The following is a 27,954-nucleotide window of genomic DNA, read 5'->3' on the forward strand; positions in this document are numbered from 1 at the left end:
GATTTGCATGATGTATTGTTGTCTCTACCTTCTTGCTTTTGTGCTGTTGTCTGTGCCCAATAAAGTTTGTACCATGTTTTGTGCTGCTACCATGTTGTGCTGCTGCCATGTTGTGTTGCTACCATGTTGTTGTCATGTGGTGTTGCTACCATGCTGCGCTACCTCTTTATGTAGTGTTGTGGTATATCTCTTGTCGTGATGTGTGTTTTGTCCTACAGACAGTTGAAGTCGGAAGTTTACATACACCTTAGCCAAATACATTTGAACTCAGTTTTTCACAATTCCTGACATTTATTCCAAGTAAAAATTCCCTGTCTTAGGTCAGTTACGATCACCACTTTATTGTAAGAATGTGAAATGTCAGAATACTAGTAAAGAGAATGATTTCTTTCAGCTTTTATTTCTTTCATCACATTCCCAGTGGGTCAGAAGTTTACATACACTCAATTAGTATTTGGTAGCATTGCCTTTAAATTGTTAACTTGGGTCAAACGTTTTGGGTAGCCTTCCACAAGCATCCCACAATAAGTTGGGTGAATGTTGGCCCATTCCTCCTGACAGAGCTGGTGTAACTGGGTCAGGTTTGTAGGCCTCCTTGCTCGCACACGCTTTTTCAGTTCTGCCCACACATTTTCTATAGGATTGAGGTCAGGGCTTTGTGATGGCCACTCCAATACCTTGACTTTGTTGTCCTTAAGCCATTTTGCCACGACTTCGGAAGTATGCTTGGGGTCATTGTACATTTGGAAGACCCATTTGCGACCAAGCTTTAACTTCCTGACTGATGTCTTGAGATGTTGCTTCAATATATCCACATAATTTTCCGACCTCATGATGCCATCTATTTTGTGAAGTGCACCAGTCCCTCCTGCAGCAAAGCACCCCCACAACATAATGCTGCCAGTCCCTTGCTTCACGGTTGGGATGGTGTTCTTCGGCTTGCAAGCATCCCCCTTTTTCCTCCAAACATAACGATGGTCATTATGGCCAAACAGTTCTATTTTCGTTTCATCAGACCAGAGGACATTTCTCCAAAAAGTATGATCTTTGTCCCCATGTGCAGTTGCAAACCGTAGTCTGGCTTTTTTTATGGCGGTTTTGGAGCAATGGCTTCTTCCTTGCTGAGCGGCCTTTCAGGTTATGTCGATATGGGACTCATTTTACTGTGGATATAGATACTTTTGTACCTGTTTCCTCCAGCATCTTCACAAGGTCCTTTGCTGTTGTTCTGGGATTGATTTGCACTTTTCGCACCAAAGTACGTTCATCTCTAGGAGACAGAACGCGTCTCCTTCCTGAGCGGTATGACGGCTGTGTGGTCCCATGGTGTTTATACTTGCATACTATTGTTTGTACAGATGAATGTGGTACCTTCAGGTGTTTGTAAATTGCTCCCAAGGATGAACCAGACTTGTGGAGATCTACAATTTTTTTTTCTGAGGTCTTGGCTGATTTCTTTTGATTTTCCCATGATGTCAAGCAAAGAGGCACTGAGTTTGAAGGTAGGCCTTGAAATACATCCACAGGTACACCTCCAATTGACTCAAATGAGGTCAATTAGCCTATCATAAGCTTCTAAAGCCATGACATAATTTTCTGGAATTTTACAAGCTGTTTAAAGGCACAGTCAATTTAGTGTATGTAAACTTCTGACCACTGGAATTGTGATGAAGTGAATTATAAGTGAAATAATCTGTCTGTAAACAATTGTTGGAAAAATGACTTGTGTCATGCACAAAGTAGATGTTCTAACCGACTTGCCCAAACTATAGTTTGTTAACAAGAAATTTGTGGAGTGGTTGAAAAACGAGTTTTAATGACTCCAACCTAAGTGTATGTAAACTTCTGACTGCAACTGTATATATTTTTTAATCCCAGCCCGTGTCCCCGCAGGAGGCCTTTTGCCAGGCCCTCATTGTAAATAAGAATTTGTTCTTCACTGACTTGCCTAGTTAAATGAAGGTACGAAAAAAAACATTGGTTTCACAAACGAGAGAAGACAACGATGTGCAGATTCGCGAAAAAAAGTGTGATTTCATAAACTGTTTATTCGATTGTGGGGTTTGAATATTGTGAGAAGTCAACAACATATTTGGTGAGAATCACAAGATAGGGTACAAAGTCAATTCTATTCTAGGGACATAAGCCTACATTGGGTGTTCAGTTTTCAATTATAGCATTATTTAATCTGCAGTTGTTCTTTTGCTATTTTATTTTTTTACAAATAATATTTAGATGTTAATAGTATCTTCTGATGACAATTATCACATATTTTAACTAAATGCAATCTATTAACTTCCAAATATAAGTAGGTACAGTATCTAGCTTTCCGATTACACGTTCAGATGGAATGGCTTGTCCTTTACTTTGTAAAAACCTTGATTGCATCGAGTGAATGTTGGACAAATATATTGGTTCCTTTCTAAACATAGCAATGTGAATGCAAATAGGACTGGGACCACAAATATGTGAATTGAACTGGCAAGAGTTGAGTCCTTATTCAAAGGCAAATGTAGTGTGAGTACAAAGATAACTGAGTTATTGTTTTTTTTACCCGAGTTCTCTTTAAAGAGGACTGAGATCGGTTATTTTGTTGTGGACTATATGTGAAAACACCCAAAGTTATGCAGCCTCTCTCCATATTTTGTATTTTTCTTGTTAAATTATTACTAACATTATTGTTTTTAGTTTTGCGTAAGCTAGTTATTATGCAATTCATGACACACAAAGGGATGCTCGAAAACTCTGACACATCGTGGGCGTTGCCAGTTATGGGCGTTACCTGTAATGTATCGTCGTGACTACGCGGTCTCATGGGAATGAGAGTTTCCAAAAATGCCAGTGAGCTGATGGTGCTGGGGAAGAAGGAGGTGACACCGCGCACCTAGCCTACTTCCTCAACTTATCCAGGAGTAGCAGACTCTAGCTCCACACACTTATGGGAAGTCTACTAAAGTAGTGCCTGAAACAGGTGGATTCTCCCTCGCACAGCTACACACAACATATAGTTTTTTTTTTGTTCTGAGAAGGACCGGCATCACCACAAAATGAATTCGCTCTCAGCTTGGTTTTGGAGTGAGAGTTTCTGGCTTCCACCGAATGTTACTTGGGCGGAACTCGAGCACCCGCCACCAGGAGAGGAGTACCCCAGAGCTGACCAGCTACTCTCATGCTTACCGCTTGCTTTTGGCGTGTTGGCTGTCAGGGTTTTATTTGAGAGGTAGGCTATGTAACAAAGTAACGTGTATTGACTTATCTTTGTAAACAAAAGATTTCCGCATTTGATATGTGTCAAAGATTTAGCGGTATAAACCAAGGCCAAGTCCTTGGCTAAACTGATTGTGTGTGTGTGTGTGTGTGCGCGCGCGCTTATTAAGCGCCAGTCAGAGGAACTAATTAGCGAACTGCCCTTGGGCCATGATAGGCCTATAAGGAGGCATTGTTTTCTGATGATAGGTTCCCAACACTACTCTAGTCTATATAATTTAGGCTATTGACACAAACACTATTGTGGAAAATACTATTAGTATGCTACTGTGTGTAGGCCAACAGTAGGCTACGAATAGCCACTGAGTATACAACGTTTGGATCATAGGTGTCTTGTTTAACCTGAAGGGTAGCCTAATTTAGTTTTTTTTGTGCCACTGGTGTGAGAGAAGCAGTAACCCTTCTGGCTTCATTGACCTGTGTTCTATTAAACGCCATACAGTCCCTTAGTAACCAGGCTTTGAGTAATCTCTGTAACCAATAAATACATTCTCGCAAGTAATTTGGTCAACTGCACTGATGCTAATCTTTGTAGAGGGACGAAGTTCACGCAAACTGACTGCTGCAAGTGACATGGCCATTGGATTATATTGTGTGCATCTCTAACGTCTAAAATGGCTCTTCTCTTTGTATCCTTTTCTTTCAAAGGCCTTATCTTTGTGTCCCTTTTGGCTGTTTTGATGTGAAATAAGCAAAGGAACTGGTAAAAGTGAATAGTCGATGTGTCTATCCATATTTGTATTTTATTTCACCTTTATTTAACTAGGCAAGTCAGTTAAGAACAAATTCTTATTTACAATGACGACCTAGGAACAGTGGGTTAACTGCCTTGTTCAGGGGCAGAACGATAGATGTTTACCTTGTCAGCTTGGGGATTCAATCTAGCAACCTTTTGGTTACTGGCACAAAGCTCTAACCACTAGGCTGCCTACTGCCCCATCTGCTTTCTATTAACTACCCATATGATTTCAGATTATTGTAAATGAGGGTGAAGGAATGGAAACACAAGATTATTGATGATATGCACTACTGGTGTTCTCTTCTGTGTACCACAGTAGAATTGGATGCTGGCTGTCTGCTTATCCAAATAGGTAATTTGAATTCTCTGCATACCAAGGCCTCTCCTGAACAGATGCTTTCTGAAATGTTAGCTGGGCATATGTTTAGGCCTAGGTAGTACATTGGATTGTGTGATAGGAAGGAAGTGAATGTTTGAATGGGTCAGAGGCAGTACACTGAGGTCGGGGAGGTCTTGTGATAGACACTAACCAGCAAACTGAGGTCTGTCTCACTCTCAGCAAGGAGCTTTCTCCTCCTGACCCACCTCCCTCTCACATGACAGCTCATCAGCCTCCTCTGTTTAGAGTTAGTGCTACATTCCTCCTCATACTCTCCCTCTGACTGTCTGTTTTCCTCCACAACCCTTTCTCATTCTAACTGCTTTTCTCTTACACACATACACCCACTGCACATACAATACATTTGTGGGTAAACTGTGAAGGCGCCCTGTCTGTTTGTGGAATAGGTCCCTGGTGAAAGCCGTGATCTTCTCTGCTGAGGTTTCTGGAGAACTGTAGGTACTGTAGAGCCAACCCTGTGTCCATGTTTAATATTGCTCTCTCTCTCTGGTGCTGTGTGTGTGTTTAGGCTAGTAGCCAAGCCCTGTGCCAACATACTTCAGATTCAGGCTGGAGAGAGCCGGCGAGCCCAGCCCAACGCTGTCCTGGAGAGGGTGTTTACATCCACAACGGTACTTAAAGCATTGGTCTCATACGCTGCTGCTGGGTGGACAAATGCAGCATTGTGACCTGAAATGTTTCTTATGTTATTGCTCACGGTGTAAAAGCAATTCACCACATGTAAATGAACGGGATGTTCTGTAAATGCAAGTGGATTAGTGGAAGTAAAAAAATAAATAAGTGGAAATGATAAAAATCCAACCTATCGTAGATGTATTCCACACTGATGAACTTGATTTTTACTTGCTACTCAGGAAAGTGTAATCAGATTTTGTTGATTACTGTCCAAAGCCAATTAGCTCTCTAAGATGCCAGTCTGTTTTGTCTGTAGCCAACTTTCCTTTGACTTGTTTAGCAGGGCAGCAATGTAGTGTTTTTGACACTAAAGCAGTGTCTCTGTCTCCTGCGCCTTTTCCTCAGAGTCCAGACTCGCGGCGGGTCGAGGGGCTCTCTAAGCAGCTGGACTGGGATGTGCGGAAAGTCCAGAGATGGTTCCGACTCCGGAGGAACCAGGACAAGCCCAGTACACTCACAAAGTTCTGCGAGAGCATGTAGGTTCTGAAAAGTCTTAATCAATCTAGATGCACTAGCTTCAGCATTGCTGTTCTGTTTCTTTTCTTTATGTTTCCTTTGCTCTTTGTTTTGCATCATAGGTGGAGGTTGACGTTTTATACCGGTATATTTACCTATGCAATTCGCTATCTGTGGGTGGTGAGTTGAATTGACTTCTACTGCACTACTCTAAATAACTTTAATATAATTCAAACACACTTTAAATTGAAAGGAGCCCTTTTAAAATTGTTGTTACTATAGGAAAGAAAGTAACAATAAGAATAACATGCTGACTATGCAGATTGCTTTCAAGAGGAAGTCATATTGATAAGCATTGTTATCCTCTTTGATTATCTTTGACATGTGCATGTCCTCCTCTAGTCTCCTTGGATGTGGGACACACGGCAATGCTGGTACAACTACCCATTTCAGGTGAAGGATCTACATACCAAGTACCTAAATACCATGATCATTCATCTAAATAGTCAACAGATGAAGATTCAATTCCTAACCATAGGGGTTGTTCATGTTCTCAATATGGCCCACACCTTGCTTCCACAGACGCTGAGTCCTGGCCAGTACAACTACTATGTAGCTGAGCTGGCCTTCTACTGGTCCCTCATGTTCTCCCAGTTTACAGACATCAAAAGGAAGGTGAGTCAGGTGACTGGGTTGGAGGGGCACAGTGGGTGGACTTGTAGTGGGGTAGGTGGACATTGAAAATGCAGCTATTGTGCTCCCCTCTCTCAAAAACACTAATCCTACCACCACTTCAGTCAGTGGCTTTCATTCATGCTAATTGGCCAATCTATTGTAGCTGGTATGCAAGCTATTTAAATCCACTTGATTTTCTGGAAAGTCTTTGGTCGTTTAGCAAGAATTGGTGCCAGTATGTCCTGTTTTTGTTACTTCATTTCAGAGACACTTTCGTCTCACTCTAGGTTAGCAAGGTAATTATTGTTTTGTAATAGAAGGCCTACGATACTGTGTAAACTCTGATGAACAGGTTAGACGCAGCAGTGAGTTTCTGTAGAGGCATAGTTTGGGACAGGAGTTTATGTATGAAGCACTAGCCCAGAGTCCAATCCTACTGAGAGTAGACCTAATCCATTGTCACATGGGTGCTGCTGGAAGAGGTAGAATTACATTAGCACTGTGCTGTTCTCTGGTAGTGGGTCAAGGGGAAAGGAAGATTTTTTATTTGTATCACTTAGCAAGTTTTGAATGTTGTATGAGGTTGTAAAGGTTTCCAATACTCCTATGTTTGACCCTAGCATCTTTGTACACCATTACAAATGCAAAGATCCTTAAGCAGGAGCAATGAAGACAAACACATTGCAAAATCAATGTCGTTTCAAGTTAAGAAAATATACTCAGTACATGTAATCTAGTTTAATATATAACTAAAAGTATCTGGTGAAGTTTCTAGGAGATCATTAATCATGTGTGGAAGAATTCTCATTGCCAAGCAGATGCAGCCTTTTCAAAAGCTGGTGACGACATTGTGTCAGGTCAATGAACTTGTTGGGATGGTTTAATAGACCAGGTTGTTGTGACCTTGGTTCCACTCACTCAGTGATTCTATGCGTTTTATTGGAATGAAATGGCATGTGTGTAAATATTTTTCCCTCCCCCTCTCTCTCCCCCCTTGTCTACCTCTTTATCTATCTATCCCTCTATTTCTTTGTTTACCTTTGTCCTCTGACAGGATTTCCTCATCATGTTTGTCCATCACCTGGCCACCATAACTCTCATCACCTTCTCCTACTGTAACAACATGCTGCGAATAGGCACTATGGTCATGTGTGTCCATGATGCCTCCGACATCGTGCTGGAGGTAGATAAAATGTCAAGTGCCTATACTAGAGCCATGTATTTAGAAGGTTGGCCAATGCGGTTTCTGCATTATGATGTACTTACATGACACTTCAACATTCTATGGCAGCCATGTTAGCTCCTCATTAACAGTACATGGGGAATATTTAAACAATGCTATGTAACTGAATGTCTAGAATTAGAACAATATTCAAAAAGTTAATTTCTTTTCAAAATATTTGGCTTTGGCCTATGCTATACTGTATGTGTAGAGCTGTCTTTTTACTGGCTGAGGTGGTTCCACACAAAACTGAAATATTATTTATGGTGTATGTGGGTGTGAGTACGGGGTTTCACCCAGGCGAGTGTTTACTCTGTGTTTGAACAGCTGTGTGCACTACTGCTGCACTTAGCTAATACCTGTTTAACTGGAATCTGACTGTTTAACATGTCTGTTTACCAAGGTACAGCGAGAGGTGTCATTGAAGGAGAATTAAACATGTTTGCTGGTTTGCTATCTGTACTCATGTGCCTATTCATTTCCTTCCCCCCCCAAGTTGGCCAAGTTGGCCAATTATGCAAAGTACCAGCGGATTTGTGACACCGGCTTTGTAGTATTCAGCATCGTCTTCTTCATCACGCGACTTGTCATCTATCCCTTTTGGTAAGGGGGGGGTACATATTGAATTATGCAACAAGGCACAGAGCTGCGTTATCTAACTCCAGCCATTCTGTCCTTAGCACTATAGGATAGATGTATAATTCATTAGATTTCTATAAAAGGATTTGGTTCTTTGGCGTCTCCTTGTGACGGTGCCCTGGTAACGCGTGTGCTTGGTTGTGTGTGTCTGTGTTGAAGGATCATATACAGTGTGCTGGTGGAGAGCTGGGAGATTGTCGGTCCGTACAGGTCCTGGTGGCTGTTGAACGGCCTGCTTCTGGTCCTGCAGTCTCTTCATGTCTTCTGGTTCTACCTCATCGCTAGAATCGCCATCAAAGCCATATTCAAGGGCAAGGTGTGTATGTGTGTTTCACTTTACTCCGTCTGAATAATAGTGAACCTATGGTAGCAGCAGTGATAGTTTGTGTAATATGCTCACGTTGTAGACCTAAAAATAAACATTTGCCAATATCAAAACATTTGTCCTTAGACCACCTATTTAGGTTTAGTGAGGAAAAACAGTAATACGTTGATGATCTGATTCCTTTGCAGACTATTCATTGTTACTGAGCACAAACTCTGTCCCTTTTTAAAAGGTGGCGAAGGATGACCGCAGTGACATCGAGAGCAGCTCAGAAGAGGAGACGGACACCAATGTCAAGAGCAGGAACAAGTCACAACCCAACGGTAGCGAGCAATCACCAAAAAAAGACAACGGGACCAATGGCTTCACCAAAGGTGGAACAAAAGACCACTGAACACAGGGAGAGGTGATTATGAACTAGACACGGGGGTCTCTGAAATGGATCCCCTCTGCTGTGTGCCACTTAAATGGGTCCCAGCTCTGTTTAACTGAACTTCAACTCTTCTTTCACTTTCAGAAAAACAAACCCTCTCAGAACTGGTGTGGGTTGTGAAGACGATGATAAAATTGACAATGTTTGCTGCCTTGAGGACCTATTTATCACTGTGTGTTTCTTTGTATCAAGTTTACAACTTTGCCTTTGCTTATAGTAGAAATAGGTGAGGAAAGTTTTCATAAGTTTTACCGGTCAAATACTGCTTCTTCATTTCTACAATGTTTTGATAACTCACTTTTTTTTACTTGGAGAGAGCTTTATAGATGAAACCGGTGATATTTTAATGGTTGTAAGAGATTGTGTGCCTTACTGAATATGCTGCCTCCCCTCATCTGAGGGGAAAAAAATAAAGTAGAAATTATCTGTATTTTTCTCATTAAAAACCTTTATTTGAACCAAATCATTAGTTAACATCTTTTGACAACCAAAACTTTAGCAATGGCACTCAAGTAACCTCATGAATGTGTTCACTATCAGACACTGTTCAGCCCATGGCTGTTTGAAGCCCATTGTCATGTAACTCTATACTAGTAGAAAGAATGGAGGGATCAAACAAATACTGTCATGGGATTGGTTTTTATTTAGCCTTCTCAGGCTAAATTAGTCAAGTTTTTTGGTGGTGACATTTTTAAAAGGTAATTTGTTTAGTATTTGATTTTTGCACACTGGTCCATCATCTCAAACATGTCTTCACTGAAGTCGTTATACTGCAGACTGAAAGAGAGGAAGGCAAATGTCAGAAGAACCCTTACAATTTTCACATGACAAATTGTGATAGCACAAATTTCACAACAGCAGTAGGGATTACGAAACAACGTGTCTTCTGCGTGTGGTACAGAGGAGGCTGTGGAAGGAGCTATAGGAGGTCATGCTCATTGTAATGGCTGGAATGGATTTCTTTGGAACGTATCAAATACAGCAAACATATGGAAACCACATGTTTGACTAACATTTATTCCATTCCAGCCATCACAATGAGCCTGTCCTCCTATAGCTCCTCCCACTAGCCTCTGGTGTGGTCCTATATAAATCGCACTGAACACTAAAACATGAATACTATTGTATAGAGAACCATCAATACTACTACAATGTATCAGTGGAATCCACCACTACTTGGCTCACTCACTTCATCTCCTGCATGGTGCGACTATCCTGCATGACTTGGACCAGGGCTGGGACTGAGGTGTCAGTCAGATGGTTGTTCTTCAGGACCAGGCTCTTCAGGAAGCCACTGGCCCTCACCGCCGCACTCAGGTCTCCAACACAGGCATCCGTCAGCTGGATCATCTCAACACTAACACACACACACCATTATCTCAGTTTTGCCAAGGACTTAGCCTTGGTATATACCTCTAAATCTTTGATGTGATTTGATTTATCACACACACAAAGTGAGAGGATTCAAGTGTTACACTGATCCGGAGACGCACACTGTCTGTTCACTTACTCCAGGTGCTCCAGACTGCACCGTTTGTTTCCCAGTGCGACCCAGAGGTGTTTGGCTCCTTCGTCTCCTATTTTGTTCAGGCCCACAGACAGTGTTCTCAGTCCAGAGGTCCCACTGCTCAGCAAAACACCCAACTCCTTGAAGACCAGGGTAGTCAACTCACAGCGTACCAAGCTGCAACAGAAAACCCTAATTGGTTCTGATACAAAGGCATGAATCGTCTCGTTTCCAAGGGGTTCCCAGACTACAACAGATAATACACTCAATACATAACAAGCATGCTGCGGACTGTAGTACCGCAGTTTCTCCAGTGGGCATCCAGGCTTGTTGAGGGCCTTACACAGCTGCAGTGCCCCCTCCTGGCCCAACGCATTCACAGACAGATCCAGCTCAGTCAGCCTACAGCCTTCTGACTGCAAGGCCTCAGCCACACCAGCACAACACGCAGCTGTCAACTCATTATCAAACAATCTGGCAAGGGATAGAGCAGAAAGGGAATCAGGAGAGATACTCTGCATGTCATATCACAAATCTCCATATCTGAGCAATGTGTTGTTTTTTATTTGTCCTAGAGACTTGAGTGAGCTATTATAACTATAATAACTGCATCCATTATCTATCTGGTCCTTACATCAGGCTTTGCAGTTGGCAGCAGGGATATTGGAGAGCCTTGGCCAGCCAATCCACCCCCTGGTCGGTGAGGCAGTTCTGTGCCAGGTTCAGTATTCTCAGCTCTGATTGGCCAACGCACAGTGCAGTTGACAAGGCCTCCATGGACCCCCCCGTCAACTCACACCTCGGTACCCTTCACAAAGTCAACTAATTACAGGCTAATAATGATATTTGAACTGTCAGTCATAGATGTATTCTTCTTCCAAAATGATACCATTACAATATCTTTGCTAGAGTACGTACTGAAGCTCCTGCAGTTTGCAGTGAGGGCTTCCCAGTGCATGGCTCAGCTTCCTGAGCCCCTGGTCATGGAGCGTATTCCCCCTCAGCTCCAACACGCGGAGATGGGATTTGTCTGAGGTCAGGACTGCCACCAGGTCCCCACAGCAAGCCTCTGTTAACCCGCACACTGGAAGTCTACAGAAACCAATCATCATCCATTTAGATACAACAAACAGATCAAGTGACTTTACTATTACGTAATTCAATAGCATGCGCCAAATGCCAATACAACCCTGTTATAAGGAAGTTATAGTGTAATAATTAAGTTTATGGTGCCATATGTTTTAAATGCTTTATATTCAGTCTATGAGTAGTATGGGACCTCGTCTTCAATAACCTATTGAAATTGAGAACATTTTGAAATCGTAATTTACTGTAACACCGCCATCAATATTAGATTGTGCATTACATTTGAATGGCATGATGCAAACACTGTAAATGTCATATTCTGTGAAGTAAGATGGAACTCACTTTAATGTTTGTATGTTGCAGTCCCCAAGTCCTGTGCAAAGAACTTTGAAGCCTGTGTCACCCATGGGGTTGTAGGACATATCCAGCTCTGTGGTCCTTCCCTGGCTGAGGGCTGAGGCCAGGTGAGCGAGAGCCCCAGCACTAAGAGAGCTCTGAACCAGGCTGTGGACAAAACAAATGAAGAGATGTGCATGAATATGCAGCTTTGGTGATGTTTTAAAGGGCAAATCCGCAGTTGAAACAATAACAAAGCAGCCACCCCACCAGTGTTGGTAAAAAACTGAGGAATGGGGCTGGAGAAATGTAACCACTCAAATTCATAGACAGAGCTATGGATACAAGGACTGACCATCCATGGTATCAAAATTCTAGTTTTAACCATGTTGAGGCTAGTGTTTGTTTCCAATTGTTGTTTACAAACATGGGAGTAAAAGATGCTTATATTTTGGGTTCTGATGGGGTAAGACAGTTGAGCTAAAATCATTTAGCATTTATATTCTTCAAGAATCAATGGGTATATATCATTAACTTATAAGTCCTAAAATGAATATAGCAACTGCAGATTTCCCCTTTAAGAACTGTTAAAATTGTACAAAATGTGACATTTTTGTTACGTAAAAGTTTTGGAATTAATTTATACAATGTACAGTAACCTACATACCATGCATACAGTAAATCATACTGTAATATGTCTCTTTCCACTATCTGGAAAGGAACAGTAATTACAGATCATTTGTTTGCGACAAAAAATCGAATCAAATTTTAATAGTCACATTTTTTATTTGTTTAACCTTTATTTAACTAGGTAAGTCAGTTAAGAACAAATTCCTATTTACAATGACGGCCTACCCCGGCCAAACCCAGATGACGTTGGGCCAATTGTGCGCCGCCCTATGGGACTCCCAATCACATTCTTTGCAGCAATTTGACCATAAAGGCCTGATTCAAAACCTATTCCTCCTCAGGAGACTGAAAAGAGTCCTCAGATGTTCAAAAGATTTTACAGCTGCACCATTGAGAGCATCCTGACAGGTTGCATCACTGCCTGGTATGGCAACTGCTCGGCCTCTGACCGCAAGGCACTACAGAGGGTAGTGCGTATGGCCCAGTACATCACCGGGGCCAAGCTTCCTGCCATCCAGGACCTTTATACTAGGCGGTGTCAGAGGAAGGTCCTAAAAATCGTCAAAGACTCCAGCCACCCTAGTCATAGACTGTTCTCTCTGCTACTGCACGGCAAGCGATACCGGAGTGCCAAGTCTAAGTCCAAGAGGCTTCTCAACAGCTTCTACCCCCAAGCCATAAGACTCCTGAACAACTAATCAAATGGCTACCCAGACTATTTGCACCCCCCCCCCCACGCGGTTACTACTCTCTGTTATTATCTATGCATAATTATCTCAATTACCTCGACACCGGTGCCCCCGCACATTGACTCTGTACCGGTACCCCCTGTATAGAGCCCCGCTATTGTTATGCTGCTCTTAATTATTTGTTTTTCTTATCGCTTACTCTTTTCTTAATTTTTATTTTTTAGGTATTTTCTTAAAACTGCATCATTGGTTAAGGGCTTGTAAGTAAGAATTTCACTGTAAGATCTACACCTGTTGTATTCGGCACATGTGACAAATAACATTTGATTTGATTCACGCAGTCTCCTCTGAACAGTTGATGTTGAGATGTGTCTGTTACTTGAACTCTGTGATGCATTTATTTGGGCTGCAATCTGAGGTGCAGTTAACTCTAATGAACGTATCCTCTGCAGCAGAGGTAACTCTGGGTCTTCCTTTCCTGTGGCGGTCCTCATGAGAGCCAGTTTCATCATAGAGCTTGATGGTTTTTGCAACTGCACTTGTAGAAACTTTCAAAGTTCTTGAAATGTACAGATTGACTGACCTTCATGTCTTAAAGTAATGATGTAATATGAAAAAGTAATATGATTAAAGTAATATGGACGGTCTTTTACCAAATAAGGCTATCTTCTGTATACCACCCTACCTTGTCACAACACAACTGATTGGCTCAAAAGCATTAAGGAAAGAAATTCCACATATTAACTCTTAACAAAGCACACCTGTTAATTGAAATGCATTCCAGGTGACCTCATGAAGCTGGTTGAGATCATTTTGATTTATTTTACCATTATTTGACTAGGCAAGTCAGTTAAGAACAAATTCTTATCTTACAATGACCCCAGCCAAACCCTCCCCTAACCCGGACAACGCTGAGTCCCTAAGGGACTCCCGATCATGGCCGGTTGTGATACAGCCCGGGATCAAACCAGGGTCTGTAGTGACACCTCTAGCACTAACATGCAGTGCCTTAGACCGCTGCGCCACTCGGGAGCCCCTACATGCACCGAATACAACAGGTAGACCTTACAGTGAAATGCTTACTTACAAGCCCTTAATATAAGCCCAACAATGCAGTTAAGAAAGAAATGTGTTAAGTAATAAAAAATATTTTAAAAAGTAACAAATAATAACAGAGCAGCAGTAAAATAACAATAGCGAGGCTATATACAGGGGGTACCGGTACAGAGTCAATGTGCGGGGGCACCGGTTAATCAAGGTAATTGAGGTAATATGTACATGTAGGTAGAGTTAAAGTGACAATGCATTGATAATAAACAAAGTAGCAGCAGCGTAAAAGAGGGGGTGGGGGGGGGGGGCAATGCGAATAGTTTGGGTAGCCATTTGATTAGCTATTCAGGAGTCTTATGGCTTGGGGGTAGAAGCTGTTAAGAAGTCTTTTGGACCTAGGCTTAGTGCTCCGGTACCGCTTGCCGTGTGGTAGCAGAGAGAACACTCTATGACTAGGGTGGCTGGAATCTTTGACAATTTTTAGGGCCTTCCTCTGATATCGCCTGGTATAGAGGTCCTGGAAGGCAGGAAGTTTGGCCCCAGTGATGTACTGGGCCGTACGCACTACCCTCTGTAGTGCCTTGCAGTCGGAGGCCAAGCAGTTGCCATACCAGGCAGTAATATGTATAGCTGTAGAATAGTAGTATTGCGATCCACACTTATAAACCAGGGTCGTTACAGTAGATACATAATTTGTTTGATTATTTGTATGCATGTATGTGGTCCCACAGTGGTAGGATCTGGAAAAACATGCTTTAGGTTTCTGTTTTACTTTCTAGTTGCAGATGAGAGGTATTGATTGCCACTGTATCATATCATTTACCAAACTGAATTGGGTCACACTTACTAGCAACAAAATACTAGACAACAAATCACATTGATTTTCTGTTTCCTCAATTACTCACATTATTTTATGAGAGAGACGTATGGCAGGAACCAAAAGGTTGGCTTTTTCCTCAGTTAAATCCTTGCTGCTGTACAGATTCAGCTGATCCCATTCCCCCAGACATGTCACTATATAGCTGAGAGACACACAGTCATGTACACCCAGAACGCCATAGCTGATGCCACGGGCAGACGGAGTGATGATCTCCTTCACCAGCTTCTCATTCTGACGTTGATGGAGCAGATGAAAGTAATGGAGGTGTCTGTCTGTGTGATAGCTCTCCAGTGCCTTCCGAGAGGTGCTTTTAAACCAGCTGCTGAAGTCCATGATGTGGTCAGTGTTGAACTCTCCCAGTTCAGATTCCAGAGGCTTCCTCTGAGAGGGCTCAGAAAGCCCTGCCAGGTAAAGGTCGAGAAACTCTACACAACCCTCATGGTTCTCCAACAGCTCTTCCACACTCACTGCTTCTGACTCGTCTAAGTAGAAGGATGCAGCCAAGAAAAACTCTTGGATCTTCTGGGTGTGGAAGGAGAAAATGCAGTTGTCCGATTCCAGGTCACCATCAACGTGCAGGAAATCTTTCATTGATGTTGGAGTTGTTAGGAACTGTTGTACATCAGTGGAGGCCATTTCTTCTTTGGAGCAGTTTGAATCTGGGCCAAGACAGCAATGGGAAGCCATTCTACCCAGGGAGGTCACCAGGTCTCTGGCATTGGTCGTGTCCAATGACAGTGCCCGAATAAGGTGGATGGTGATATAAACAAACACCTGGGTTAGTGTCTCAGGAAGAATCTCTCCAGCCTCCATTAGAGACTTGTAAATGGAACACGTCATCCAGCAGAATCTAGGAGAGGTGCAGAAATCATAGAACCCCATTGTCCTTTCTATGTTCTCAAACGCTTGACTGGCTACAATTGGATCAGAGAAGAACCTGTCGCAATAGGCCTTCCTCTGGGGTTTCAGAAACCCCAACAGCTCCATGCGGTAGCCATCTAGAGACTCAAGACTGGCTGCGGTAGGCCTTGAGGTCAGCAGTATGGCTGCCCCTTTCAGCAGAGGTCCATGCACCAGGCTGGCCACTAGCATAGAGACTGAGGCTGGCTGCTGAGGGTCCGAGCAGAGGGTCAGGGATGTGGGGGGTTCCAGGCTGTGCTGGTACTGATCCAGCCCATCAAACAGAAACAGCAGAGACTTTGGATTCTGCAGGACTAGAGCCAGGGACTCAGGGGAAAGGTGACTGTAGCACTGAAGCAGCAATGCCTGCAGAGACAGCACCCCCTTATGGGCATTCAGATCCCTGAATGTGAAATGGAAGACACAGGAAAAGTGCTGGAGATGTTTGCCAGTGGCCCAGTCCACTATTAGCTTCTCCAAGGCAGTGGTTCTGCCAACTCCAGCTGGACCAACCACTATAACAGGTTTCGGCTGGTGTCTATCTTTGGGCAATGCCGTTAGAATGGCATGTTGAAATGACTGTGGTTTCTCTTGCATCTGTTTTTCTGACACATCAGGACCAGTAGTCATGAGTGGAATGTAATTATTATCATGCACAACTTTATTTGGCAACTGGCCTCCAAGAAGGGTTGATGTGTCCTCTGACTTCTGCTTTCTATGGGCCAGCAGTGCTGCCTTGTGCATTGTGTGGATAGCTGTCGATAGAAAACAGCAGTTTGAAAAAAGGAACGTTGAGAAACAGAGGGACATTGTTAGGTGACGCAAGCACATGCACGCGCATCAACGCAAAGTTGGCACACACATATTGGAGCACAGAGTAGACACAGACGCACAGGCATGCGAAAACAAGCATGCAAATACATTCTTCACTATACGGTAAACCATATTGCGGTTTACAGTTTTTCTAGGCGGTTGTACCTGGTTTTAATGTCTATGGATTTCACAAAGTAGCCAACATTTACATGAAAATCACATTCTTATGGGGCGGCGTACACTTACTTTGAAAACAATCCTTTGATGTCGCCATAATGTATCTATAATTCCCGCGGGTGTCTGTCCTGTGCTTTCGTTCGTTCAGAACAATAGGCAATAAAATGCTTGGCAGAGGCTTGAAATAGTATGTTTTCGCAAATTAATAAAAATGAATCACAGCCGATGCTGTATCTGTACAACTGTTCAATATGTTCCGGGTGGCAGCTAGAATAGAGGATGAAAAAGAAGGAAGTGATATGTGCAATATCCTTTATGGACAAGATTCAACAACTCCTTTTTGGGAACGACTTATTCTAATGAACTTGCGGAAACACCTAACCGCAGCAGGGTCTACTAGTTTCAGCCTTCATATACTGTGATTGGTTTCAGCCAGCCAATACTATAGAGCAAGGGTATTCAACCTGGGATCCGAGGACCCCTAGAGGTACTGCAGGTGGTCCGCGAAAATATGTAGATTTTTTTTTATTTCAATGTTTTTATGAATGTAGCTAGCAACCACATAATTAATTAATTATGAATAACATACATACAGTAGAAAAGAGGAGCATATATTATTTCTAATGATTATTTTTCAACACTCAGTATCTGACATACACTTTGAAAGAATACCTTCGAGTAGGATACTGCCGCGCTGGTGAGGAATGTGAGAATACCTTCGAGTAGGATACTGCCGCGCTGGTGAGGAATGTGGTCCTGGTTCCAGGGATGGATAGAAAGTCCAATATGGCTGCCAACGAAATGCCATATATTGACATGTGTATATGATGTCCGAATTCAGTAGCTCTACTCTCATTGGTACTAACAATTTGTAAAAAAAATATGTGCATGTAGCTGCCGACACCAGCCATCAAGACATCATAGATGAGATCAATGGATCATCAGAAATGGGTACAGAGAGATAGTTAGATATATAGCAACCACAAACAGAACAATGAGCCAGATATTTCACTGGATGTATAAATGTGAAGCATCCGGTTGGCGGTTCCACTCAGTTGCGGTAGGTGCCGTTTAAGATTATTATTTTTTTATGAGCGTTATTTGTATTTATATTACAGCATATTGGATGACTGTCATGCATATTCCATTCACCCAGCTCAATGTAACATCGATAGGTTTAGGCTACTACATGATACTCAAATTTTCCCTTTACCCATCAGCTTGCTAAACCAGGTTGCTACAACCTAGCCTATTAATCAGTCCCTCCAGGATTCTGCGATTCTGCGATCTCATAATTCAATGCAAAATCAACCAATCAGGGCATATTATGCGAGAGCCCTCAATTTTGACCAATACAATGAACAATGAACAGAAATCAATATCATTTGCCAACTAAAATAACAGCTAACGATCGTGCAAAACAATTTCCAATGTTTTTGGAAACTAGAGAAAGTCGACAATCAACAGTCACTTCGAATCAGAAAAGCATATGAGAATGTCAGAACATTGCCCACAGCAGCGGCAGATCACCATGACTAAAGTGGTAGCAGGGAAGACTGTGGCAAGCGCTGAAAGAATCAAGGTGAGTGGCGTTTTCCTCAAACTTTTACTCCGCTAACCTTGGCTTTAGTAGGGTGGTCGGCACTCTGCTCTCCCCAGTCTGTCTATGGAGAGCGCTGCTCAAAGCACTGAGTGCAATTTGTCAGCATTGCGGTTTTAACTCTCTGTGAAACTTAATACGGATCACGAAAGCACAATCTTTTGGGATTTTTTAGAAATTGAATAATAATCAACCACAAGTCTATTTTTTTACGTGTTCTGTTCTTTATCTCCCTTAACGAAGACAACTTTTAAGAAAGAAATATCGATCCTCAAATTGAAAGTGATTGATCAGCTTTGAATCTATTTGTTTTTTTTAAGAGAATGGGAGAGAGAGAGAGTGAGTAGGAATAGGAGGTGCATCTTGTGTTGATAGCAAGCCCCAAACCTGATGGAGAGGAGTGGTGTATGTGAGTGCATGTGTGAGTGGATTATGACAGAGCTGTTTGTTCAGGAAAATAAACAGAATTGAGCACTAGATGTTTCTAATTGCTTTTGTATTATGTATTATGCTTATATCCATCCTAAAACTGCGCACATATTACTTTATTTATTGCTTTATATGAAATTAACGTGAAAAAAAACATCGCAAAATGTATTGCAGAATTTCAGAAAGCTGCCGCAAAATCAAGCATTTTGGGCCGCAGAAATAACAAAAAAACACCCTTGATAAAGGTGAGCAAAAAATACTGTGTAAATTAAATTATACAAATACTGAGCTACATTGTATGCTCAAAAATATGGGGAAATTATATTATTTTAAATTAATACAATTGCTTATAGAAAAATATTTTGTCTAACAAGGCACCACTGTTTTCAATACCTTTCGATATTTTGGTGTGTGCTTGGGGTTATTTTGTTGCTGGAAGACCCACTTGCGGCCAAGAGTCAGCCTCCTAACGGAGGCAACCAGGTTTTTGGCAAAAATGTCCTTGTGCTGGGTAAAGTTCATGACGCCGTTGAAACATCTTTATCAAGGGTGCCAATAATTTTGGACCTGACTGTGCAGTGTCGCAACCTGGTCTCAGAGCATGTTGTATTATTCTGTAAGTAAATCCGAGATACCATTTAGTATGATATGTTAAGTTGGTATGGTATGTATTTTTTGTGAATGTCCATCACCCATTTCGTATGATATGTTACGAATTACAATTCGTATTATATGTTACGAACTTGCAAAACATACAATATTTTTCCCGAATTTGCCAAATGTACAATATGTTATGAATTTGAAAAACGTATGATATGTTCCGAATTTTAGCTAGTTAGATTAGGGTTAAGTTTAGGAGTTAGGTTAAAGGGTTAAGGTTAGGATTAGGGGAAGGGTTAGCTAAAATGGTTTAACATTAGGGTTAGCTAGAATGGTTATGGTTAGGGTTAGCTAGCATGCTAAGGAGTTGCAAAGTAGCTCAATAGTAGTAAGTAGTTGAAAAGTTGCTAATTAGCTAAAATGTTAAAGTTGTCCTTAATGAGATTTGAACTCACAACCTTTGGGTTGCTAGAAGTTTGCGTTATATGCCCACCTATCTACCCCGACCAACCACCCTTCTTTTGTTTTGGCCATAAGTAACCATCTGTCTTATGTAACCATACCAAATGTAACATATAATACTAATTGGAGCGGCCCGGATTTACATTTACTATGTTACGTCTAGTCTATGAGACCAGGCTGGCTGTTGTGGTGGGGCAGCATGCATCACGTGTCTCCAGGACCCTGTGGGCTGAACCCTTACTCAATGCTGTTGAAGCCCTATGCTCCTAGGAGCTAAAAGAAAAGTAAGTCATATGTCACCACCAACCAATATATGACTTTACAAATCTCAATCTTATTGAAATTACAGCTTGAATACACAGTGTCTTTTTTTCCTTAATGGCCCCCATACACACTCAGATTGTAAAACTGATGAACAAAGCATTTGACACAACGGTTGTGTAAATGTTTTGTGCCAAACAACTGTTGTGTTAAATGCATTTTACAACCTGGGCATGTGTGTGGGAAATGTGTTTGTTTTTCAGGTTGAAGTTTCCCTCCATCCAGCCCTACTCAAGAGTAAAAGCAAGGAGAATGATATCAAATCTGGGGCTGGAGAAACGTTAGCGGTTTAGACCGTCGGGCCAGTAACTGAAAGGTTCTTGGTTTGAATCCCCAAGCCGACTAGGTGAAAAATCTGTCCTTGGGCCCTTGAGCAAGGCACTTAACCCTAATTGCTCCTGTAAGTCACTCTAGATAACAGTGTCTGCTAAATTACTAAAATGTAAAATGTCAAGTGTGTGTGTATTTACAAGCGTATTATTCCAATATGATCCTTTGAACAAATCTGAAGTCCGATGTATCTTCTACATAAAAAAATGTATTTCATCAATAGGACCATGGAAAGGGTGGGTCCCCATAAACCATGTTATAAACTGATTGACCTCATAAACCATATATACAAGTATGTGTGTGAACAGTTCATATACTGTATGAAAAAATACCTGATTAAATAAAACCAATTTTACGAAACCCTTGACTAAGACTGTTGAATCCCTGCTAGTTAAAATAGCATGAGAAAATATATTGTTCCTTCATAGATGATTGCTTTGTGAGGTTAAACCAACCTTTTGTTGGTGTCTCTATATTCTCAGAAAGGGGGACATTGGCAAATTGAATAAATAAGGCCTGACAAAATACTAAATCTATATCCTGTTTACCAAGGACCTCCTCCAGTATTACTGTCATCACCATAACTTCCGATGCAAGACTCCAAGCCGAACATACTGCAAGCCAAACATGTTGAAGAGCAGGTTTATTCATAGAGTCCACACAGTCATTATGTGATTCCCTAATGGATTGCAGTGAAAACCTGACTGATATAGGACACTTTCATCCAAAGGTGAATGACTTTAAACTGCATTTTCCTCGTGATGTATAGCATGTGTCAAATAAGTCAAGTTGGGAACCACTAGGTCAAATTCTCCAAACATGTTTAATCCATCATGTGACACCTGTCCTTAATCCCATCACATAAAGGCTGGGAAAACAATGAACACAATATACTTTTGGTTGTAAACCAGAAATATGAATCCCTGTTGATCCATCCTGTTCTGATCTAATGAAATGGATTTAGGATCTTCTATGTATGTCATGGAGGACAGAAACATGCAGCTGTGCCCCTCACTGAAGACCACTACTGAATTGGGGGTAGGCCGGATATTGTGGTAGTACATACATTTTTCACAGGTTAGGGTTAGGCATTATATTCCATGTCAGACTCTTCAATGCCAGTTTTCTCAACATCTTTGACCCCAAAGGTTGTTAATGAACTCTTTTTAAGCTCATATGATTTTCATTATTTTGATAGAGGGCTGAAAGCCACAGCTTAATGGGTTTACAACTGAGAATATCTCACTAGATATGGCATCTTACACAGATCACAGGTTAGGCGTGAAATTCCATGTTAGTCTCTTCATTGCCACTTCCTCAACATCCTAAATCCCAAAGGTTATTAATTAACCCATTTGAAGCTCCAATGATTTGTAATATTTTGAGAGGGCTGAAAGCCACAACCGAGTGGGTTACAACTGACAATTTCTCACTAGATATGGCCTCTTACACAGATCACAGGTTAGGGTATATATTCCATGTCAGACTCTTCAATTCCACTTATCTCCCCAAAGGTTGCCAGGTCAAGCTGTTTCTCGTACATACATTTTATTGGACATTTAAACAGAGTAATGGGAAAAATATGATGGTGCAAAAACACAAAAAAATGTGGTCTTGAGTGAATAACATAAAATCCCACTTTTGTATGTGCAATAGGTTATAAAAAGTATCAACAATTTAAAGTGACCTTATGGTGAGAGCGAGAGATGTAATGATGAAGTGAGATGAGACGTTTGGATTATTATTTACATTCTTTAATTCAAGTTCTCTCTGTACGCATACAATGGCTTGAAAAAACAACCCCAATATAAATGAAGAAAAAGATCCAAAGGGGAATGTTAGAAAAAGATCCAAAGGGGAATGTTAGAAAAAGATCCAAAGGGGAATGTTAGAAAAAGATCCAAAGGGGAATGTTAGAAAAAGATCCAAAGGGGAATGTTAGAAAAAGATCCAAAGGGGAATGTTAGAAAAAGATCCAAAGGGGAATGTTAGAAAAAGATCCAAAGGGGGATGTTAGAAAAAGATCCAAAGGGGGATGTTAGTTGGTTGTCTACACACTGAAAAAAAATCCACATTTGGTTTTGTATTCACACACATCTATTTCCTGCTCTTATGCAAGATGAACTCTTTACATCTTCAATGGTCTTAATAATAACTTAAATGGATTACGTTTTGATAAAAGCCAGGCTGAAACTCTCCCCCAAAAGAGTCTTTATCAACAGGATCATATTGCCCCTTTCAGGTTAGAATGTGGTTTAAACATCAAGGAGGCAAACTGTGGGTTAACTGAGACCTGCATGTAATGACCCTGCATGTAAATCCATCTCTCGTGAGGTATTAGCTACAATATATGCTGTACAGAAACTATTCCACAATGGGTGGTACCACATACACATAGTTCTGCAGTAGACTCTTCATGCTATAAAAACACCTGTTGCCAGTCAACATGCATGAGGACCTGTCTAATCTAATTTAGTCTGCCTGACCTCTGATCATGCAGGTAACATCAGTGGAACAATCCTCTATATGTTTTCAAGGGGGAAGGATAATGACGATTAAAAAAAACATCTACAGAAATATAGACATTAAAAAAAGCAGACAACATTTTTTTCAAAGCATGAGTAAAAACACTGTCCAAGCTCTGTCCCACTCCCAAAATAATATCACCCAGGAATACACTGGGCACATACGACACCGCTCATTCAGCTCTCCTCTCCTTCTTTCCTCTCTTCATGTACCAAGGACATGAATTCTTTGCCATTCAGCCTCATCTAGCCTTGGTATAGAATAACTGATAACTAGCCTTAGGAAATCATTGGGGAAAGAAGTCACACTTCCACTTTGCACAAATCTTTATTTGACTTGCTGTAATACAGAGATAAAGACTGTATTAAAGGCATACATTCAATCTAACAATGTCTTCATTGTGTCTTTATTGAAAATGAAACCATTCTTCCTTTATTCCCCATTTCAATAAGGAAAGAGCAAAACCAGGATGTCCGCCCCTCCAGCATCACGACTCTGGACGGTTCTGACTTAGAATATGTGAACAACTACAAATACCTAGGTGTCTGGTTAGACTGTAAACTCTCCTTTCAGACTCAAGACATCAAGCATCTCCAATCCAAAATTAAATCTAGAATCGGCATCCTATTTTGCAACAAAGCATCCTTCACTCATGCTGCCAAACATACCCTCGTAAAACTGACCATCCTACCGATCCTCGACTTCGGCGATGTCATTTACAAAATAGCCTCCAACACTCTACTCAACAAATTGGATGCAGTCTATCACATTGCCATCCGTTTTGTCACCCAAGCCCCATATACTACCCACCACTGTGACCTGTACGCTCTCATTGGCTGGCCCTCGCTTCATACTCGTCGCCAAACCCACTGGCTCCAGGTCATCTACAAGTCTCTGCTAGGTAAAGCCCCGCCTTATCTCAGCTCACTGGTCACCATAGCAGCACCCACTCGTAGCACGCGCTCCAGCAGGTATATTTCACTGGTCAATCCCAAAGCCAATTCTTCCTTTGGCCGCCTTTCCTTCCAGTTCTCTGCTGCCAATGACTGGAACGAACTGCAAAACTCACTAAAGCTGGAGACTCATATCTCCCTCACTAGCTTTAAGCACCAGCTGTCAGAGCAGCTCACAGATCACTGCACCTGTACATAGCCCATCTGTAAATAGCCCATCCAACTACCTCATCCCCATACTGTATTTATTTATTTATTTATCTAGGTCCTTTGCACCCCAGTGTCTGTACTTGCACATTCATCTTCTGCACATCTACCATTCCAGTGTTTAATTGCTATATTGTAATTACTTCGCCACTATGGCCTATTTATTGCCTTACCTCCCTTATCCTACCTTATTTGCACATACTGTATATAGACCTTTTCTACTGTATTATTGACTGTATGTTTGTTTTACTCCATGTGCAACTCTGTGTTGTTGTATGTTGTCGAACTGCTTTGCTTTATATTGGCCAGGTCACAGTTGCAAATGAGAACTTGTTCTCAACTAGCCTACCTGGTTAAATAAAGGTTAAATAAATCAATAAAAATACTGTAGGCCTACTTTTGTTACTTTTCTGAGTCAATTCGGGTAACATTCAATGTCCTGCGTTTGTGTTAAGCATGACAGACAGCATTGTAAATAAAGAGACGTGCAGAAAGATAATCTGGCAGAAAAATCGGAACGTTCTATCATAAAGTGAGAACCAGATGATCCCAATAATTGCGTTTTTTTACTACATGTAAACAAACCACTAGCTTGGTCTCTTAAACCCTCTTAATTAAAGGATTGGACCCTTTTTTTTAAAAGTGCTCCGTAAACTACGACCCAGTGGGCAGAGCTAGGCATTTTGCACTGGGACACGTTTTTTCAACGGTATAAATATACGGTATAAAGCCTCTCATTTTACCCTGGGTCCGCCGTAGTTCTGTGTAACGTAGTTAATATATTTAAGACCAGTGCAGTTAATTTCGTCTTTGACTTAATGAATAAAATATCTGTGAGTAGTAAACAGGGAAACGAGTCCCAGACCGTTTGCAATAGAACATACCAGACGGGGGCATCGTTAGGTTCTCAAGAGACCAAGCTAGTGGTTTGTTTACATATAAACAAAAAAAATGCTAGCGCTGACACCTTGTGGTACTAATGTTGAACTGCACATTAATTACACTGGGATGACTTTATTTCAAGCAGACAGAATTTTGAAATTAAATCAATTGAACGTTAAAATATTCCTTTCTGCACACCCTCTTGATACTGATATTTGCTAATAATGTCTATCTCCTGAGCATGTCATACTTAAGGCCTACCTTCATTACAGGGGTGGGCTTGCACTAATCCAATGAACGGCATGTACAGTAGCTGTAGAAGTCTGGTATCCTTCAACATGGTTAGCCTCATTGTCTAATTAACCTCTTATGGCTGCAAGGGAAATTATTGAGTAGCCAGAAAAAAGGTGCCCATTTCAAACGGCCTCGTACTCAATTCTTGCTCGTACAATATGCATATTATTTATTACCTTTGGATATAAAACACCTTCTAGTTTCTAAAACAGGTTTAATTATTTCTCTAAGTGAAACATAACTCTTTTTACAGCCCATTTTCTGGAAAAAGTGAATTTTCCAAGAAGCTATGTCTCTCTTCAAGATACTCTCTATAAAAGGCCTTGGCACTTGGGACTGTACAAACACGTCACACATCTTCCCCTGGTTGTCATGCGGAAGTGAGAGAAAAAAGGACTTGATTATCTCTGTCAGGGACTGAAAGGAACCTCTTTGAGTGATAAGTGCGCACTTTATAATTTTTTCTGGGCGCGAAGTAGGAACTGGACCGCGCTCCTGGAAAACACTCGTTATAGGTGAATATGACCTCCAGCTTCGATTTTCTTTGATACATGTCACAAAATCATCCTAAAGTATGTTTTTTCAATATACTTTAATTATATTATTGAAATTTATTCTGGACTTTAGACGTGATGCGACGCAAGAATTTTGTCAAGACGGAGAGGTTAGCATGGCATGGCCAGTGTGTCATGCTAATTCAACAGGGACATCGTTCGTTCTAGGTCCAAATGAACACGGTTCTGAACAAAGGACCCTTTGGAGAACATTCTGATGGAAAATCAACAAAGATAAGGACCCAATTTGGGATGCTTTTTCATATATCTGTCGAACTGTGCTATCGCTAGCGTTTGACTAGAATCAATGCTGCTGTGTGCTAGCTATTGTAGTAAGCTAATATAACGATATATTGTGTTTTCGCTGTAAAACACTTCAGAAATCGGAAATATTGTCTGTATTCACAAGATCTTTCTCTTTCATTAGCTATCCACCATATATTTTTCTGAAATCTTTTCTGATGTGAAATTAGAAGTAGACGTTGGTGTCTGTTTTCTCTGGCTACTGCCGTGCGATTTCTTACTGTAGCTATGATGGTAGCAGTAATGTAAAACTGATTTATAGCTAAAATATGCATTTTTTTTGAACAAAACATAGATTTATTGTGTAACATGTTATAGGACTGTCATCTGAGGGAGTTTTTTCTAGGTTATTTAGGTTAGTTCTAGGTTAGTTAGGTTGGCTTTGCATGCTAGCTGCATGCTAGCTGCATGCTACCGGTGCTGTGAAAAATAAGTGTCTCTCTTTTTGTATTTGGTGGTGAGCTAACATGAATATATGTGGTGTTTTCGCTGTAAAACATTTAAAGAATCTGAAATATTGTCTGTATTCACAAGATCTTTCTCTTTCATTAGCTATCCACCATATATTTCTCTGAAATGTTTTCTGAAGTGTAATAAGGTAGTTGACGTTGGTGTCTGTATTTTCTCTGGCTACTCCCGTGCGATTTCTTACTGTAGCTATGATGGTAGCAGTAATGTAAAACTGATTTATAGCTAAAATATGCATTTTTTTTTAACAAAACATAGATTTATTGTGTAACATGTTATAGGACTGTCATCTGAGGTAGTTTTTTCTAGGTTATTTAGGTTGGTTCTAGGTTAGTTAGGTTGGCTTGTGCATGCTAAATGCAGCCTACTTGTGCTGTGAAAAATGTCTTTCTGTCTTTTTTTATTTGGTGGTGACCTAACATAAATATATGTGGTGTTTTCTCTGTAAAACATTTAAAAAATCGGACATGTTGGCTGGATTGACAAGATGTTTATCTTTCAAATGCTGTATTGGACTTGTTAATGTGTGAAAGTTAAATATTTTACAAAAATAGATTTTGAATTTCGCGCTCTGCACTTGGACAGGCTGTTGTCATATTGATCCCGATGTCGGGCTTGCAGCCTGAAGAAGTTAAGCAATAAGGCAAAAGGGTGTGTGTTATATGGCCAATATACCACGGCTAAGGGCTGTTCTTATGTACGACGCATCACGGAGTGCCTGGACACAGCCCTTAGCCGTGGTATATTGGCCATATACCACAAACCCCCGAGGTGCCTTGTTGCTATTATAAACTGGTTACCAACGTAATTAGAGCAGTAAAAATATATGTTTTGTCATACCCGTGGGGTATGGTCTGAAATACCACGGCTGTCAGCCAATCAGCATTCAGAGCTCGAACCACCCAGTTTATAATGAAAAATATAAACCCACTGATCTTGCCAGTATCAATCAGCCTTTTCATTTTTTATTAACCCATCCACCACCCCACCCCCCCTCTTCGGAGGACGTTAAATAGGGTGCCAACGGAGATGGCTGCATCGCGACTAGCTCTTAGAAAACTTTGCAGTATTTCGTTTTTTTATGTACTCTTTTTTACATTGTTAGTTCAGGAAACGTTTTGTGTCA

At 41.2% G+C, this 27,954-nt stretch overlaps 2 protein-coding genes across 2 annotated transcripts; one reads left to right on the plus strand and one right to left on the minus strand.

The window, feature by feature from the left end:
• Window positions 1-2,773: 2,773 nt before the first annotated feature.
• On the plus strand, window positions 2,774-8,804 carry LOC139542878 (ceramide synthase 5-like). Its single transcript, XM_071348816.1, has 10 exons — window positions 2,774-3,220; window positions 4,915-5,017; window positions 5,427-5,557; window positions 5,660-5,717; window positions 5,940-5,990; window positions 6,120-6,212; window positions 7,267-7,395; window positions 7,931-8,037; window positions 8,233-8,389; window positions 8,631-8,804. Exons 1-10 carry the CDS (start codon window positions 3,048-3,050, stop codon window positions 8,790-8,792), a joined length of 1,164 nt encoding a protein of 387 aa, XP_071204917.1. The 5' UTR covers window positions 2,774-3,047; the 3' UTR covers window positions 8,793-8,804.
• A 457-nt stretch (window positions 8,805-9,261) lies between these two features.
• On the minus strand, window positions 9,262-17,145 carry LOC139542877 (NACHT, LRR and PYD domains-containing protein 12). Its single transcript, XM_071348815.1, has 9 exons — window positions 16,969-17,145; window positions 15,035-16,664; window positions 11,767-11,928; window positions 11,257-11,430; window positions 10,973-11,146; window positions 10,639-10,812; window positions 10,342-10,515; window positions 10,021-10,188; window positions 9,262-9,608 (listed from the first exon to the last, which is right to left on the minus strand). Exons 1-9 carry the CDS (start codon window positions 16,994-16,996, stop codon window positions 9,539-9,541), a joined length of 2,754 nt encoding a protein of 917 aa, XP_071204916.1. The 5' UTR covers window positions 16,997-17,145; the 3' UTR covers window positions 9,262-9,538.
• Between the last annotated feature and the right edge of the window lie 10,809 nt (window positions 17,146-27,954).

The sequence above is a fragment of the Salvelinus alpinus genome, chromosome 17 (assembly GCF_045679555.1).
Source record: "Salvelinus alpinus chromosome 17, SLU_Salpinus.1, whole genome shotgun sequence".
NCBI classification, from domain to species: Eukaryota; Metazoa; Chordata; class Actinopteri; order Salmoniformes; family Salmonidae; genus Salvelinus; species Salvelinus alpinus.

Excerpts from the sequence above, each read along its gene's own strand:
- LOC139542878 (XM_071348816.1), top strand. The coding sequence starts at position 3,048 with ATGAATTCGCTCTCAGCTTGGTTTTGGAGTGAGAGTTTCTGGCTTCCA. Across the intron at positions 3,221-4,914 it reads GTCAGGGTTTTATTTGAGAG|GCTAGTAGCCAAGCCCTGTG; the intron begins GTAGGCTATGTA and ends GTGTGTGTTTAG. Across the intron at positions 5,558-5,659 it reads ACAAAGTTCTGCGAGAGCAT|GTGGAGGTTGACGTTTTATA; the intron begins GTAGGTTCTGAA and ends TTTGCATCATAG.
- LOC139542877 (XM_071348815.1), bottom strand. The coding sequence starts at position 16,996 with ATGGCGACATCAAAGGATTGTTTTCAAA. Across the intron at positions 11,431-11,766 it reads TGCAACATACAAACATTAAA|ACTTCCAGTGTGCGGGTTAA; the intron begins GTGAGTTCCATC and ends TGGTTTCTGTAG. Across the intron at positions 9,609-10,020 it reads CGCACCATGCAGGAGATGAA|TCTGCAGTATAACGACTTCA; the intron begins GTGAGTGAGCCA and ends CCTCTCTTTCAG.